Below are 18431 nucleotides of genomic sequence, written 5' to 3'. Positions count from 1 at the left end.
TTGTAAACATGAGATGGCTCGTGCTCAGTAGCTGGAGCCTAGCCTCCGCGGAGGGTTCTTTGCAGAGAAAGACATTTTTTACGACTAGCATTTCCAAATCAGGCCTCCATAGACTTGATGATGTCATTTGCATCGTCTTGGGTGTGGTTTTAGCTTCGAATGAATAACCAAGAGACAGCTCTTGATATACCGTCACTCGCAAGGTGAGATGAGCATATTTCCCAATAACTTTTTTCAGTTGTTGATACTCATTTTAGTTTCATGCCTTTCAGCATGGGATCTAGTCACATAGCTCTAGGAAAGCACCCATAAAGCAACTTTGCAAACGATGGCCACCCAACAATTGCTTTACAATCCAAAATCTAATAAGAAATAGCTTGTCTGCACAGAAAATATATATCTTGTGAGGACTAATATGTCTCTAAAGGAACTGTTTCCGTTTAATATATCTTAGCAAGTTTGATGTGCAATTGGGTGATGTTGGTTTAGGGTGTATTTGATTTAGAAATGATGTTGTTTATAGGGCTTCTTCCCAAAATCTTTTTCTGTATAAGCCATCCAGTGATGGCCACCTTTTCCCAAAGAGGTTGGTGTCTCACGCGTCACCACGTGCATACTATATTGAGTGTCTTGAGTGTCGACTTTAGTCTAAGGATCCCACACTCGGGCCCCCATTGTATCATTGTAGTCTGTGATGTTCACGTGTAGCAGCTCTCTGGACTGTGTGTAACCGGATTCCTCCTCTCTTCATTGTATGTCTCTTTGTAGGTAAAACATGGCCATTCCAAACTCGTGTGGTGTGCCCTGCTTGGGAAAACCTTTTACTACTACAGAAATAACGAAGACAAGGTAACTCTCTTTATCCTAACTGTTCATATGTGCTGATTTACGCATGCCCTACTGACTGGATGCATATCAGTGGATGTTGAATTTTAGTTTGCTTTCCTTGCTCCAAGCCCAGTTTACATTGGCTGTACTTTTCATTCTGTACTTTTCTGTTGTGCTTAGAGTTTCACATCCTCAAAGTCAGGTGCTACAGCCAGATATTTAATAAGCCCTTTTTAAGTGTAACGTTCGTTCCAATAGGATCAGAAAGCAGAGAGACTGACTGTGATTGACTTCTGCAGTGTCTAGTATGTTGGAGTGGTCATTAGGTCCTCATGGAGCTTCCAGCCAAAGTATCATTTATCAGCAGTGTCCTTGTGTCTGGAGGCTACAGTCACCATTGTCAGGTCTCCGTAATGAGCGGGGCTCCTATTCCCACCTTACTCAATGAGTTATCCACCTCTGCACATATGGCAGCTCTTACCTTCTCTTCCTGCCATTTGTCAGCTCACCACCATATCAGGCCAAGGTTGTGGCCAACATTACCTTCGTTGACAGGCAGTCTAGGGCAACATCTCTCAATTTGTACTACGGTGCAAGGGGGCAGATGCACACCACTGCCCTTGATTGGCCATGAAACCATAAACCTCCTGAAAATGTCACAGGGTTGATTAAATTCAGTACTTGGTGATTTATAGAGAATGCTAATATTTTGTAAAAATGTCTGTCACCTGTGTGTCCTCATTAGAAAGCAAGGATGTTTAACACGTGAAAGTCATTATATCTCTAGAATATATATTCAGTGCAGTGCACTCGTGAAATTTGAGATTACAGGTGTTTTTTTTTACAGAAATGCCTCTCACAATAATATTTGAATTTTTATATACAAAGTACACTTTTTAAAAGGAAGGTAAGGACAGAAAAACAAAAAAAGAGTTACGATAGTTCACACTGCATAACTTTTTAAAGGGTTTACTGCTGGCAGCCAATCCCAACAGGCAGCAAACCCTTCATGGACCTCTAAGCCACATTTTATGTATTATTCTTTAAAAAAAAAAATATATATATATTTTCGGTACCACAGTACTCCTGCAGTACCAGCGCTCAAGCTTCACCTGCACGGTACTGTGTAAGCCCCACACCAGAAGATCGTGCAATACAGTGGGTCCATAGGGGTGAAGGGGCGAAGGTTGGGTGGCTGTTCCTACAGATGTATCGTTACACCTTACAAGTGGGCAGCGCTAGGTCCAGTGGAAGTACTGCAGTATCAATGGCACACAAAAAATAGATTTAGGCCCGTGAGGTTGTCCCTCAGGTGTCCTTACGCTGCTTCCTTATATCTTCTTTTTTTTTTTTTTTTACTTCAGGGCAGTGGGGTTAAGTCCCTGAGTTCTGTAATGGCGGTTGCAACATTTTCTCCAAGTAGCCACCAGGTACCGTGGTACTGAGATGGCTGGTGGGAGAACAAGCTCCTTCAGTCAATTAGAGGGCTCTAGTTTTGGAATTTTCAGTACTGTAGAACTCCCGGGGAACTAACTGTCCAGCTAGACCTATTTTTTGTGACCCTGTCATGACCACCTGAGCACCTCGGATTTGTAGAAAATGGCTGAATTGATTTACACCAAATCACAAAAACATGCTTTCTGAGTAAAGTTATACCTTTTTGCAAAATTTGGTGGTATTCCGTTCACACTATTTTTTCTGTATCAACGGCAGAAGTTACCTGTGAGAATTAACATGGAAAATCAATGTTTGGGTCCTACTTTCTCTATGCCACCGGTTGATGAATCACTTTCCAGCAAGGACCTGAGTTAGATTAATTATCTTTTTGGAACGTTTCTTGCAGATTCATCAAATCATGCCAAAGTTATTAGCAAAACAAAAAACACTCTTTTTAGGGAAACTCTGACCAAACTACAGCTGCACACAATGGAGCAAAAAAGCCACTTGGAAATATACATTGAAGAGGAGGGAAGGAATTAAGAAGTAGGTGAAGTGTGAAGGCCTAAAAGATACCAAGAAGGGTGGACTTCCCTAAAAAGAAAAAAACGAGGAGGGGCACTAAATAGATATTGATTTTATTTCATGTCAGATTTTTTATTTTGTTAATTGTATATTAAACCATGTTCAAAAGGCAAATGTCTAGTGGACCCACTTATCCTTTCTTCGCCTAATATTGATGTAGTAAGAACAGGCTAACAAACACCTGACAGTAAGCACTTTCCAATTTGTGGGGTGAAAAAGCTAGAAAAGCAGCAAATTATGTTACCAGCACATGTTTAAGAGAGTGGTGGCACTCAGTGGATAGAGAGATAAGAGTTTCGAGTAAACACAAAAGGTACTGTGAGGAAAAACAGTTTGATAATGTTTGAGAACTTCTACAGGTCCGTGGTTCCTGCACGGCCGAGCACCATGTTTTAACTCTGCTTTGAAGGGATCACCTCTCACCAGTGCTTGAAATGGAAAAATGAAAGTGCAGGTACTCTGTGCCACAGTACCTGCTTGTTTCTTAGAAGTGCCGGTACTATCCAATTAAAAGTATTACATTTTTCTTGAGATGTGCTGCTACTTTCTCTCTCAAAATAAAAAAAGTGCCGGTACTCTGTACCGGACAGTACCGACCCATTTAAAGCACGGTCTCACGATAAAAGAGAAGTATATGAAGCGAAAAAAAGTAGATATTCCTATGACACAGAGGGCTAGTCCACCAACACCTATGATATATGGGTCTAGTCTACCAACACTAGCTGAGAAACCAACAGCGTTGTATTTTTTTGATACCCACCTACTGGACTTGGACATAGATCATGACTTTGAGATTAAAAATGTTCTAACCAGACCCCCCATACAATGAGTCATCCCTGTGCTCTTATCTCATTGAGGGACCTTCTCCCTATCACGTTATCAGTAGGCTTGCATAATGAATCCCTTATCGTTGGTTTCAATATCAGTCTATGCACAAGGAGGAAAGGTTCTCATTCGCTGGACGCTGTTCTTTATTCCCAGTGTCCTTTGGGGCGACTGCAGATCCGGGAGGCAAAAGTGGAAGAGGTTGACCGGTCCTGTGACTCAGATGAAGATTACGAAGCCACGGGCCGTGGATTGCTTTCATCTCATTTTACACTGGTTATTCATCCTGTGGACCAAAGCCCCACATACCTCCTAATCGGCACCCGGCATGAAAAAGTAAGTAGACATTAATTGTGACCTTTCAGTATCAGAGCAATTTCCTCCTTTGGTGATGCATCTCGGCATGATAGTCTCTCGTGGAAAATCTTCTACTGAAGAAAGAACGGTCTACGCTTGGAGTGGACTTAGTGTGTCATACAGAGTATTTTAAACTCACGAGGAATAATGCTATTGTGCACAGCAGGTTACAGTTATGCAGTCTGTCCCCCATGTTATGCATTGGTTAATTTGCACCAGACATGTCCTCATCTCTCTCTCCTGAGGACTTAAATGTTACACCTGCACACCCGTCCCTAAATCCAGCATTTTGTTTTGGTGGATCCCTATTTTGACTTTTTGTGTCCCGTCAACCCTGTTTGGCCCACTGGATATTTTTAGGGTCGAGCCTGCGTTGCATGCGCTCGCGCATGCGTATCGCTGCGAGACACTTTAGTTCTTAGAAAAGGGCTCGGAGCACTGTCAACGTCACATCAGTGTGTTTCATTGGTTTGTGGGCTTGCCTAGTAAAATCTGCTTGCTTTCATTAGTGGAAGGCATGTACAAGTCATGCCTTCTCCGGTGGTTAGCCCTCCTCGAGCGCAGCGACCAAGTACAGAAAACATGCGAGGCTCGCTGTTTTCTGTCGGATTGTGGACTACTTTTTCTCTATTTTCCTAGCGCGATTTCGCTTGGCAGAAGTCGAGCGCTTTACACAGTTAATTTCACTTTTTCGGGTTACTTACATAAAAGCACTTTTGCCGATAGATGAAAAGTCGGGTTAGGAGTTTACAACGCGATCAACTCTAACATGAGCAAACGCGAGACCTGTTGCATTGCAAATGCTTGTTATTAGACTGTCGGCAGCTGTTCATGTACAGTACTCTGCTGTGTTGTCATTGAAAGCGCATTGGTTGAAACACCTTTCAGTAAAAACGGAGATGCTGAGACTCCAGTTCAGAGGCACAGAGGTAAGCTGCTGACATTGTTTGAGTTGATCTTCTTTCTTGCTTCTTCTTTATTCTCTGTTTTGTCAAGGACACTTGGCTCTACCACCTAACTGTGGCAGCGGGAAGTGGCAGTGCCAAAGTGGGAACCATGTATGAGCAGCTAATTGGAAAACTTTTGGACGTAGATGGAGACCCGGGTGAGTACCCAAATAATTCTTATGATTATAGATAGACTAGTGCTGCTAGATATAGATTGTCCCTCATTTTTATTCCGACTGTTCTTTCTCCTTTTTATTCATGTTGTTATATTCTGTAATTTTTCTGAGACACGTGCCCTCCAGGCTCCCATTTCCCATCCTCACAACAGCACTGCAACACAAAAGTTCACCTCAGTGTCCTACAGGAGGAGTCAGACCTAGGGGCGAATGTTAGTTTCCACCTGGAGATGCACCTCCTCCGGGAAGACAGAGGTAGGATTTAGTCCTATCTCTTCCTCATAGAAACTGAGAATCCAGGTGTGGGTGGCTCCCCTTAAGTTATCAAAACCTTAATTTTGTCATCTTGTTGTCCCCTGGTCTCTATTGCAGAACTTGTGAGGAACCTTATGTCTTGAACCTCTGACACAATCCCCAAGCTTGTCCTTCCAGTTTATTTCGTAGTTTTACCGGAGAGATTTCAACATCAGTATAACAGTAATAAGGGAATACGTTCCCCCACATCATCCACGTACATCAAATTTTCTGACGCTTCCCTTTCTCATCCGCCCATTGGGATTCTGCATTGTGGTGTCATACTCTCATCTCATGTTGCCTATTGTCCTTACACCATAACAACCCTATAGATGTTGCTCTTCATTCATGAAACTTAGTAGGCTGTATTGAGGCATGTGAGGTCTCTGAAGTCTTGGATGAGATAAGTCTGTTGTTTGACTTCGCAATTTGACCCATTTCAGACCCAAGACGTCTTATGATACTTCCTTGTGTCCAAATAGCCTTTGTAGCCATAACTCAAATTGCTGTATCTGGTTCTTCCCCTATTAGTGACAAAACTACTTGTGTATCTTCTAACAATAGTCATGATATCGGGCAGAATGCAGTGGGTAGTGTTCACACTGATCGGCCTAGGCTCACAGAAGCTTACTTCCTTGCTAGCCTGACCCAATTCATGATGTCTGAGCAGCACTTTTCTAGACAAGGGCATCTCCATAGGATATACAGATGTGTGCTTGTCTCTCCACACCCCTTTCAGCATTCCCCACTCTGTGTGTGATCTATCGTGTGCAGAGTATAGTGCCAACAGTAGATGAGTTTATGGACCACTTCTTTCCATAGTGAGTCCTGGCAAAAGTGTTTGCTCTAAGAAAAACATCCTACCACTCAAATAAAATGTAATGTAAAATAGTCACCTTGCATTCAGTTAAAAACATTGATGTTATCCTTTACAGTGTGTTCATTGTGTTTATTCCCGGCAGGTTCTCCCCTGTGGAAAAACCCAACTCTGTGTTACAGTAAGGATGGCCTGCAGAGTTCCCTCACCACCCTGCCATCGGAAGCCCTTCAGACGGAGGCGCTGAAGCTCTTTAAGGTAGCACCATTTGAATTTGAAGACAAGTAAAATTCTAGAGCTGAACAGACAGTATTTTAATTTTGCATAGGACAAGAATGATTATTGAAAGATAAAGACATGAAACCGCCTGCACCTCAAGGAAAATATAGTCTGAGGTGAAATGCGTTCAGGAATTGGTAACGAAAAAGTATTGTTGGCACTTTATTTATTGCCCTGACTGACTCCCCATATTTTGGAAGTGATATTCCCAGACCTCATTAACCACCCCATTGCCATATTGAGGAATTGCGAAAGATGGGGATCGGGACCTCCTATTCGGTAACTGGTCTTTTTTTTGTCCTGCTCCTAAAACCTTGTCCTCTAAGGCAGTCTATCACTATGTGTTCGAAAAAGAGAGGGTCTCTTCCTACAGACCAAAGCAGGCCGCCATCATTCAGACATGTAATGTGTATATACACTTGCAAAGGACTGCATTCTATTCTGCATTGACACTTGTAACAAAAGCACACTTGTCCAGATTATCACAATGTAATTGTGCTTCTCCTAGACAAAACTGCTGTCACATTAAAGATGGGAACCAGTTAGTTCCTTTCTAAATCTAACGTGCTCCAACAATCATGAGCTTTGCATGCCATTTTATTTCACTCTGGGCACTATTAGAAAATCTCTATATCCGAATGACTTCATGAATTTGCCTAAATAATTCAGTGTCCATACATTATTAGTGTATAATTGTATTCATTTTTAATGAGATAAGATATGAACAATATTAAGCCTCCAATAAGGATGAAGTTTCATCTTTCAAGAGTTCCTTATCTTTTGTTAAAATTAAACAAACTAAAGATTGCAATTTATGTCAAGAATTAACAATATCTATTCAGCAGATCAAATGGTTGAATAAAACATGCACATTCGCACAGGTGCTGTTTGAAAATGTTTTACTAAAGGATAATTATATTATTTACTAAATGAGATTTATAGAGATTTACTAAATCCATACTAAAACCCACTAATCTAGGTTAGAAAAAAAAATCCTAAAATATGTCAGTCTAAGAGATTATTATGGTAAGATCCAAACCCACACTGGCATTCACCAATCACGATTAATCAACCAAATCATCATTCGCAAGCTGATGGAGTGTTTTACTGTGGATTTTTAATAATCTACTTTAGCTGATCTTGTTTGTCTCCCATGACATCGCAAAACGTTTTTCGTTAAAAGGCGGTGTGCGCACACGCTGTGCGTAAAAAAAAAAAAAAAGTAAATACATCATTTAATATTTGGTTAAATACATATAGAGTAAACTGCAATACATTTTAGAGACTACACAATACTTTTCATGTGATCTATTTCTTTAGGGGTTATTTACTATTTAAATGTTATTTGTGGGTTTAAAACGCAAAATACTTTTCTCTAAGTGTAGCTCATAGAAACCTAGGAGTAATTCACAACAAAGTATGGGGCTATTTACATCTACAGTTTACAACTACTACAAACTTTATAAGTCTGGCACTCTGTTTTATATATCATACCATACTGGAAGCAAACACTAGTAAACAGTATCTCAGATGCCAAAACTCACATCTGCAGAAAGTTAGCAGATGTGTGGTAAATTACTTCTATTGATGGCAGTGCCCTCCTCGCCCAGTTTTCCATAGTAGAATCTCCTCGCTTCCCTCTGCTTAAAACAATTCTCAACGCAGAGGAAGAACAGGGATAGAAATTGATGATCTCACTTGGTCTTCGCTCGCTCGTCTTCATACATCTGACTTCATGCTGTAGGAGCTGTCTCACGCCTTGTGCTGATATGCCGCTTCTACTATGCTTCTCTAAGGCGCCTTCCCGTACTCGGCCTCATGGTCAAGCTTAGCTATCCCTTGTTCAATTTTAGTTTTAATAAAGCTTATTGACTCAATCTTGTGTCTTCTCCTGGGCCACATTTAACAGTCCTTTCAGCACGGATACGCCAGCTCAGTAGCACTGGCTGGCTACTCTGCATGTCACCCTCAGGAAGGGAAAGTTACAAAATGTCTCACAAGCCTTTAGGCACACTCGAGTATCTGTCATGTGCCATAGCTTCAACTATCTGGGTCTGTTCAAGAAGGCCTAGTAATTGTTAGGCTTTTTTAGGGTCAGAAGCAGTCCAGTCCAGACCTAACAACATTGACGAAGACCAGTTACATCCAGTCCAATAAGCAAATTTAACTGAAAAACACATCCACACAGATGCAAATTATATGTCTCCTTTTCATCTTGCAGCATTAAAATAAATAGATGAAATAAATCCGGTCATATTTTAAAAGATAAAATAGCTACATCAGTTCTAAATATACATAAGTTTCTCCATACTTTGTATGATAAACAGTTGCAGGTGTACATCAAATTAGATTTTCACTGTTTCGAAATCCATTTTTTTCTTGTAGTCTTGTCAGCTGTTCATCAACGTGCCCTTAGAAGCTCCATCTATTGATTATCACGTGTCGCTAGCCCAGACGGCATTGCAGGTGTGCATGACGCACACCGAGCTGCAGAATGAAATCTACTCCCAGCTCATAAAGCAGACGAGCTGCCGCCAGCCCCAGAACCACTCAGTCATTCAGGTGGGTGATGCTGGCAAATGTGTTAAAACCCTAAGGTTCCTCATCCCACATTTCATAAATGTAAACTTTCCTTTTCCTATCGTTGTTTGCGGATATGTTGGCGCTCGTCTGGTGTCATGTTGTTTGGAACTTCTGAAATGTCAGGAATCGGGTGTTAACTTTGGATAGTGCCTACTCTTGTGTTCGTGCCATGTCGGAGGCATTGATATATCAGTAATTTATTTCCAAAGCATTTCTTGGTAGTTGCAGCCTGCTACTACAGCTTGGATTCTGTAGCCATCTAAAGGGCAATATCAGTGGCCCCAATATATGTCTGTGATATGAGAGAGCTTCCAAAGACGATTGGTAAAGAGGGGTGTGCAGAGTCGGGAAGTACCACTGTTCCTGATCATGGAAATTCAAGGCAAGAGATCCTACAGTGGTGGCCATCCTCCACAACCAAACTACAGGAGAGTGGGAGCTGGGTTAGAGGTCCAGATGAATTCTTGATGGGGAACTTTGAGCCCAGGATATTTATCTTGCTAAAATTGCTTATTGCTCTCTAAGACCCAACACATATGTTTTTTGTTTTTTTTCCTATGAAAAGACTTCCATCACTTTGAAAACTATGCTGCTAAGTTACTATGTGACTAGTGATTTTTGAAAGGTTAGTATCTCCTTAAAGGAGACATAGAAATGAAGTCTAAGGACGTCATGGGTAAGACATAATCCAATGAATGCTCATTGGCTGGTGTTCCCTTTTTGGAACAGCCTTCCGGTTGATACTGCCGAGTCTGCCTTTTCAGCATGCTGCACGTCACACAACCTCATTTATATTTAGAAAGACTAGAAACCCAGCAAATGTCTCAGCTTTAAAGGAAATACAGCGGATCTGACTCATAGCAATGTTGAGCCTTCATCCCAGCTTTTTGCAGAAATTCAGAGGGAATTGGCAGTTAATTTGGCCCCTGAAGGTCATGAGAAATAGGCAACATTAGCCGCCTACTACAAATCCTGCACCTGCCGAAATTATTTGAATCTAAGGGAACAGAAGAACCCGGCACCCTTAAACTATTTCAAGCTATTAGCTTTTTGGGACTGTGGATAAACTGCATTAAGAGGCGGAGTAGTTGCACTAGGGGAGTGCACATAAGAAGTCTATCATGTTGGAAACAGCGATTGGTCTTGGAGAACTTCAGTAGTTGATACCTACTTCTTTGTACTTTTGAAATATCTTCTGAACAGATATGCAAGTTGCCCACACCACTCTTCTTGTCTCGAGTATGAACCAACTTGCAGTAAAATATGGCACCTGTGACAAAAGCCTATAGAGAAGCTGCTTGTGTCTAATCCCTTGGAGTGCTGTGTTTAATATGTGATTTGTTTGATCTGTTTTAATTGCTGATTTACGGCATCAGACACTTAACTGTGGTTTGTTTATTATTGGGGGTTAAAGTCCCCATTTGTTCATTGATATGCATGGCACACTGATCAGAGTTAGCTATGATTTAATTTTTTGCTGCAATCTAAAAATCGTTTAAAAAATTTAAATTATAGATTGTATTATTATGATATGGCATAATTATTATTCTGGCTTAAAAAATAATTTGAATTGTAAGTTATACCAGTAAAACTTTGCAGAACCTTGAAGTAGCTTACATTTCTTGCTGCACGCATGCACGCAAGCTGGGAGATGGCTCGTTGCTTGCCTACTCTGGCCAGTGCCTTTAGGTACTTGTCGAACTACGTGGCCCTGACTGCAGTACCCTGTTCTTCTGTATTTCTCTTGACAGTGCTGGCAACTCCTGGCTCTTTGTGCTGCCCTCTTTCTTCCTCAGCATCACTTCCTCTGGTACCTGAAACAACATCTGCAGCGGCACGCAGATCCTCGGTAACATTGCTGCTTTCCATTGATGTGTTCATGTTTTGTATATACCAGAGATTGTCTCCCAATGACTTTTGTGTTAAACTAGATCTTTGTGATCAGCCCCAAAACGAATGAAAAACATCTGCACTTGTCATGAGAAAAGTTTGTCAGATAGCATTGTTACATGTGTTTTTTTTTATTTCACATGATTATAGGTGCAGGAAAAAAACATCCCTGTCGACCATATAGTATGGAGCAGAAATATAATATTGCGTTCAGCCTATCCCTCGCCACTGCCAGTTAACTAGCACAGATCTGTAGACATTGATAAGCCCGATTTCGAGATGACTGATGCACTGAAATAGTCAATACTCAAAAGGAGCCACTAAAAATGTTGTTTGCAAACAGGTTCCTCAAACAGAGAAATCAAACATCCACATGCAACTCACAAGGGAGATGTCGCTGAACTGCTTTAGGGAAGTCGATTTGTGCTCTGTGTAGTTCGCAAAGATAGTGGAGTATTGGAAAATCCATCAGGGATCCATTTCTTGCCAAATTTGTGGATGGAAGAGGAATTTCAAGTCCAGCTTCTTGGTACCCTTATCCACAGTATGCAGAAATGTTGCCTCTAGATTTTCCTTCTCCATCCCTACGAGCCTTATCACATCATCACATTTGGTTTGCTTCTTGTAAATGGAGACCTGGGCATCAGAAACCCCTTTCACTTTGTCACACAGATCCTCGTCCTCTCTTAATTTAATCTGCAGGTAGGACTTGGAGGAGTGCACTGATTTGCCCGCATCAAGTATCGGAAACATGAAGATTTTGTCAGTAAGCATTCGTGACTCATGGCTGTCGAGCTTCTGTTTGCGATTTGTAGCTGTTGTCAACAAGTATCTTGCGAACCATTTCTACCGTAAATTGTTTTTGATTGAAGACCGATCAGCTACCTTTGGTATCTTTATTTTGTATTTTCTGAGTGTCACATATTGTGTCAGCTAAGTGAGTTTTTGAAACTGATCTTTTGTACATTTCCTTTTGATTAGAAGTGAAATTGGCAAGTACTCAATCTACTGTCAGCGATCAGTGGAACGCACATTGCAGACTGGAGATCGCGAAGCCAAGCCCTCTCGGCTAGAGATTGTGTCAATTCTGCTGCGACATCCATACCACCATTCACTGCCTTTCAGCATACCTGTGCACTTCATGAATGGGACATACCAGGTGAGAGTCTGGCAGAGCCAGACATTACTCTACGCACTGGTTCAAATAATTTGTGGGTTTCTGCCCATAGTGACATAAGAGCCTAGCCAGAATTCTTGAGTAGTGTTATTGACAACATAGACTACAGGGGGGCATAGTACATCCTTCAAGCATGCACCTTTGTTGTAATTCCAAATCAGAGGTTGTTTCCCAATAGCTTGGAAATGTAATAGAGATTTTAATTGCCCCCCTTTTTATTTACATCAATTGCATTTGTTTGTGGGAGATTTAGGGCCAATAACCTTGCCAGGGAAACTTGTGGATCAGGGAGACATGGGTTTGTGTTGTATTTACCTTACAATTAACTTTGGAATTGAAGGGGGTGACTGCACATCAAGCACATACATACATTTGTATAGTATCCTTCTGTAGGAAAGTACCTTTTTTATTGGTAAGGTTACCCCCATTTTCTGCCTGTTGTCAGTGTGTTTGACTGTGTTCACTGGGTTCCTGCTAACCAGAACCCCAGTGATTATGCTCTCTCCCTTCAAACTTGGTTACTTGAACCACTTACACCCCACATTTGGCATATTGGTGCCCCCATGTAAGTCCCTAGTATATGGTACCCAGGGCATTGGGGTGCCAGGGGATCCCTATGGGCTGCAGCATGTATTATGCCACCCATGGAGAGCCCATACAACGTGTATCTGCAGGCCTGCCATAGGAGCCTGCGTGAAAGGGTGCATGCACCCTTTTCACTACTGATCACTGCACCAGGTCACTATACGCCACCCCTATGGTAGGCCTTTCTAGCCCAGAGGGCAGGGTGCAAATACCTGTGTGTGAGGGCATCCCTGCACTAGCAGAGGTGCCCCTACGAACTTCTGTTCCATTTTCCTGGACTTAGCGAGTGCAGGGATGCCATTTTATGCGTGTACTGGACATAGGTCACCACCTATGTCCAGCTACATTATGGTACCTCTGAACCTAGGCATGTTTTGTATCAAACATGTCGGAACCATACCCCAATACTGTTGCCGGTATTGGAAGTATGATTCCATGCCTGCATTGCTCCTACCAGTCTCCTGGGCTTTTCCGGGCAGGCCAAGCTTCTGCCACCCCTCAGACAGGTTTCTGCCCTCCTGCTGCTTGAACAGCTCAAACCCAGAAAGGCAGAACAAAGGATTTCCTTTGGGAGATTGGGTGGAAACACCCTCTCCCCTTGGAAATAGGTGTCACATGGCTTGAGAGGGGTAGCCTCCCCAAGCCACTGGTATGCTTTGAAGGGCATGTACGGTGCCCTACATGCATAAAACAGTCTACACCAGTTCAGGGACCTCCAGTCCCTGCTCTGGCGTGAACCTGAACAATGGAAAGGGGAGTGACCACTCCCCTGTCCATCACCACCCTGGGGTGGTCCCCAGAGCTCCTCCACAGGGTCCCCCGGTAATGCCATCTTGATCCCAAGGTTGACAGGGACCTCTGGGAGCATCAGAGTGGCCAGGTCAGGCAAGTGACATCTGAGCCCCCTCCTGATAGGTGGTCACCTGGCTAGGTGACCAATCCCCCTTTAGAGGCTATTTAGGGTCTCTCTCTTGGGTGGGTCCTCAGATTCGGCTTGCAAGATTCCAGCAGGACTCCTTTGCAACCTCTGCTTCAACCTCTAGCCACTGTAACCCCGACTGGACCCTCCAGGAACCAACAATCTGCATCCACAATGAAGACTCTGCTTGCAAGATTGTTTTCACGGCTCCTTCCAGCTTCTGTAATATTTCCCCGGCTGTGCCTCCTCTGAGCGTGGCAAGTCTTCAGTCTGCACGAGAAGGAAGAAGGAATCTCCCTTTGAGTGAAGGAGTCACTCCCCTGCATCCGCAGGCACCAACTGCAATGACGACCTGCTGCGTGGATCTTCTCTCATCCTGAGCTGCGTGGATCCTGCATCACGGGTGACGGTTTAGAGTAGTCCTCTTGGTCCTCTCTGCCAGCTGTCCAACATTGGTGGAGGTAAGCCCTTACCTTTCAACGCAGGACAGGAAGTACCCCCATGCACTGCGTCTCTTACAACTACCAAGGCTTGTTGGCATCTCCTCAAAGGGATCTTTACGCTCCATGGAGCCCCAGCACTCCTTACTTCTTCTCCTGTGGCGTGGGACCCTTCTCCAGTTGTGCTGCGTTGGCTCCTCTGCCACTCCTGGTTCCTCTTCCAGAGGGTCTCCTGTGGGGGCTGCCTTTTCTTCTGTGGACTCTCTGCCTTGTTGAGGGTCCCTTTAGGACTCCACCCCCGTGGGTTGAGTCCTCCTGGACCTTGCTGGTCCCTGGCAGCTCAACTTTTGCTTCACTGTGACTTCTGACTTGGCCAAGGCTTGTTGGTGGCTTTTCCACGCCACTGACCGATTGCAGTCATCCATCCGGTGTGGGATGTCGACTGCATCCTCTAGGAACTCTTCCCCTGCTCCAGGGCTGCATTTGTGACCATTTTTGTCCTACCATCGACCAACTTCTCCAACCACAGTTGGATGGGTGGTAGTTCCTTCCCCCACTGGACTCTTCTGTGACTTCTTGAATTGGTCCCCTTCTTCCACAGGTCTTCCTCTTCAGCAATCCACCGCTGGTTTCTTGCAGTCTTGCCAGAGCAGAGGCACAGGTTGGCAGCAGGTATTAAAACACCAGTTTGCAAACATACCCTCATTTCAATCCAACATCCACTAGGAAAAAATACAGCTAAACAATCAGTGTATGGCATGTGAATCTGGAAAAGAATCACGCTGCAGAAACAAAATCATTACTTACCTGAAGACATAGTTTTGCAACTTTCTGGATTCACCTGCGACCCTCTTTCCGGCCTCTCCCCGCCCCCCTCCCGCCCCAAGAAATGAAGCGACTTTAAGAGAACAAATGGACTTCTAAAATAGGGGGGAAAGGCGTGTCACCAAATGTTCCTTGGCGATTTTCAGCTGGAAAAAAAGAATAAAGGCTATAGGAGACTATAGGGAGAATTCCATTCACTACCACTAGATGGTAGAATAATCCACAGCATGTGAATCCAGAAACACTTTTAAGATGTAAAACTACTCCTACAGGTAAGTAACCATTTCATGCTCACTGATTCTCTATCAGTTATATAGACCCTTGCAGGACCACCTTTAAGATTATTATAGGACTTCTATTGCTTGGGATTTGTACGTAGGTTCAAACAGAAGCATCCAAATAGTTATATCCTGAGCTGAAATGGCTCTCATCGGCTTCTATTCCTTCATGTGCAAGCGTCTTTGTGCTAAGCATCGCCAGAGACCGAGGTGGTTTGTTTCATTATTCATCAAATTTGTGTCAGCACTCAAACAATACTTTATTTGTGTTTGAGGATAGTTAAAGTGAGAAGAGAACGTTTGCAGGATTAAGGGAATATGTAGCGGACAAGTTCTTTACTTGATGAAGGTATTGCATGACAGTCCTAGAGCAGCTACTAGGGAGCGACCATCTGGCTACTGACTCAGACATGGGGTCCGCAGACCTAAGAGAGTGATGCACTGCGCGCCTTTGCCCGTTTGCTGTTGCTCAGTGCGTCTGATTCCTCTCCCTTCTCCTAGGTTGTGGGGTTTGATGGCTCTACCACTGTGGACGAGTTCCTCCAAGTGTTGAACCAGGAGACCGGCATGAGGAAGCCTTCTCACTCGGGGTTTTCGCTGTTCACTGACGATCCTTCCGGCAAAGACCTGGAGCTCTGCCTGCAGGGAGATGTGAAGGTAACCTGCGGTGTGTGATCTGCTGCAGTCCACTCAGAGCTGGGAACCTGTGCACAAATGACTGATGCAGGCAGCACTAAAAACCTCTAACAAGTGTCTCAGGCCAGACTGATTCCACTAATGGCTTTTCTTTCAGCAGTTCAATAAAATAACAGCCATGTGTGTTTCCAAATGCACACGTTTAGAAACATGAACAAACTACAGACTCAATTCTACTTCAAAATGTGTAACTCTAATTTCTCCTGCCTAAAATGGTCTGTGGTACCACAGCTTGAGGTCACTAGAAAGAAGTCTGGGACTGAGTCACTCAACCATCAGGACCCCCAAGTCACCTTCAAGACACAATCAGACTTAGGGGGTTATTACAACTTTGGAGGAGGTGTTAATCCGTCCCAAAAGTGATGGTAAGGTGACGGATATACCACCAGCCGTATTATGGAACTCGTAATACGGCTGGTGGTATATCCGTCACTTTACCGTCACTTTTGGGACGGATTAACACCTCCTCCAAAGTTGTAATAACCCCCTTAATGTAAAGCCCTTTAAATACACTCTAACTGTCCCTCTCACGGGTTAAGAAAAACCACCATGTTCCCACAATATGGCACTGGAACTGGAACATTCTCCCCTCTGACATCAACCGTGAGGCAAACCATCTGGTATGAGAAAGAAGCGAATCACCACCTCTGACGGTGATTCATTTAACTTCTTCATGCATTTTCTAACGCCTGCAGATTAAACCCCATCAGAGTTGTGACTGGCTTCAGTTTGTTTTAAAGGTGATAGAAGCAAGTAAATCCACCCATATGTAAATCAATTGGCCTGATGGTGCAGCATGCAAAAAACAAGCAATGGTAAAGGCACTAGGTCTGATGTAGGCTGCCTTCCTTTCAGCTTTGTCAATGCTTGTTTTGTCATGTTTTTGTAAATTTATTGCTGGAGCAGCTGCTGGGCCTTTGCCATCACAAACATGTATTAGGAAAAAGCAAAAATATGTTTTGGTTTAAAAAAGCATGCTTTAATTTAGTAGACCCAGGCACTGAAGGGAACTGCTTTGTGTGTGGATGTGCTCCTTTTGAAAGAGCAGAATCATAGTGAAGTTAGACAGTGGCTGAAGTGACCTGACCCTTTCCCCATGCTGCATGTTGCAGAGGGACGAAGAAAAGTGTGAATGCATGTGATTGGCACAACATTAAACTAATAGATTAAGAGAGCTGGATGAAAGGTCGGATTAATTAAGTGTATGTACAGGTATAATCAAAAGCTCTTGGCTAACACCAGACACAATCAATTATTGCTTCAAGGTCTTTTGATTGGTTTTGTGAGTTAGTGATAGACACACAGGATGTGGTTTAACAAAATGTTCTTGTAGGGTTATGATTGGCTTTCGTTCCAATATTTTGATGAGCCAGTTTGTCCTGTACTTGTATTGTTTATCTTGGTTTGTTTCATGTTTCATTAATATGCGATGACCATACAAATGATGTAGCCCCTATTTTTTATTCGTAGTACTTCAGCATTTGGACCTTTGTTACAAAACCAGTAACTCCAAAGTATATAAGTCATAGCTTGATAGTCTGCAATGAAATTCTGGGGAGAACTTCTGAATACCAGCCTCCTACAAGAACGTTTCCATGTAACCAGTGGACATCCTTAACATTGTGCAACACAATTAAATGGACATTTATCTCCTGCAACTTAAGTGTAAAGGGGCAACAACCTGCACAGTGCGTGTGTCCAGGGCTCCTTAAAGCAGTTTGACCCTTTGTGTTAAACCCAATAACGTGTGCAGAAAACACTGCCCAGACCACTTGTGTAAAGAAATGGCTCCCTGTTGCAGTTACCCCCCACTTTTTGCCTGATACTGATGCTGACTTGACTGAGAAGTGTGCTGGGACCCTGCTAACCAGGCCCCAGCACCAGTGTCCTTTCACCTAAAAGGTACCATTGTTTCCACAATTGGCACACCCTGGCCTCCAGATAAGTCCCTTGTAACTGGTACCTCTGGTACCAAGGGCCCTGATGCCAGGGAAGGTCTCTAAGGGCTGCAGCATGTATTATGCCACCCTAGAGACCCCTCACTCAGCACAGACACACTGCTTACAAGCCTGTGTGTGCTAGTGAGAACAAAATGAGTAAGTCGACATGGCACTCCCCTCAGGGTGCCATGCCAGCCTCTCACTGCCTATGCAGTATAGGTAAGACACCCCTCTAGCAGGCCTTACAGCCCCAAGGCAGGGTGCACTATACCATAGGTGAGGGTACCAGTGCAGGAGCACTGTACCCCTACAGTGTCTAAGCAAAACCTTAGACATTGTAAGTGCAGGGTAGCCATAAGAGTATATGGTCTGGGAGTCTGTTTTACACGAACTCCACAGCACCATAATGGCTACACTGAAAACTGGGAAGTTTGGTATCAAACTTCTCAGCACAATAAATGCACACTGATGCCAGTGTGCATTTTATTGTAAAATACACCACAGAGGGCACCTTAGAGGTGCCCCCTGAAACTTAACCGACTATCTGTGTAGG

At 43.4% G+C, this 18431-nt stretch overlaps 1 protein-coding gene across 2 annotated transcripts in view; it reads left to right on the top strand.

The window, feature by feature from the left end:
- The window catches only part of PLEKHH1 (pleckstrin homology, MyTH4 and FERM domain containing H1), a 277931-nt gene that overhangs the window by 203500 nt on the left and 56000 nt on the right, over positions 1 to 18431 (top strand). Inside the window, exons 15-22 of one of the 2 annotated variants that reach the window (XM_069208828.1) lie at positions 769 to 849; positions 3832 to 4011; positions 5029 to 5137; positions 6412 to 6524; positions 8931 to 9107; positions 10880 to 10977; positions 12000 to 12177; positions 15744 to 15899. In XM_069208828.1, coding sequence (XP_069064929.1) covers positions 769 to 849; positions 3832 to 4011; positions 5029 to 5137; positions 6412 to 6524; positions 8931 to 9107; positions 10880 to 10977; positions 12000 to 12177; positions 15744 to 15899 — 1092 coding nt within the window. The remainder of the gene's footprint in view (positions 1 to 768; positions 850 to 3831; positions 4012 to 5028; positions 5138 to 6411; positions 6525 to 8930; positions 9108 to 10879; positions 10978 to 11999; positions 12178 to 15743; positions 15900 to 18431) is intronic. The other variant, XM_069208829.1, reaches the window with a different exon arrangement.

This window comes from Pleurodeles waltl, chromosome 9, assembly GCF_031143425.1.
Source record: "Pleurodeles waltl isolate 20211129_DDA chromosome 9, aPleWal1.hap1.20221129, whole genome shotgun sequence".
Classification (NCBI taxonomy): domain Eukaryota; kingdom Metazoa; phylum Chordata; class Amphibia; order Caudata; family Salamandridae; genus Pleurodeles; species Pleurodeles waltl.
Note: the sequence above shows the minus strand (reverse complement) of the source record. Positions and strands in the feature narration are given on the sequence as shown.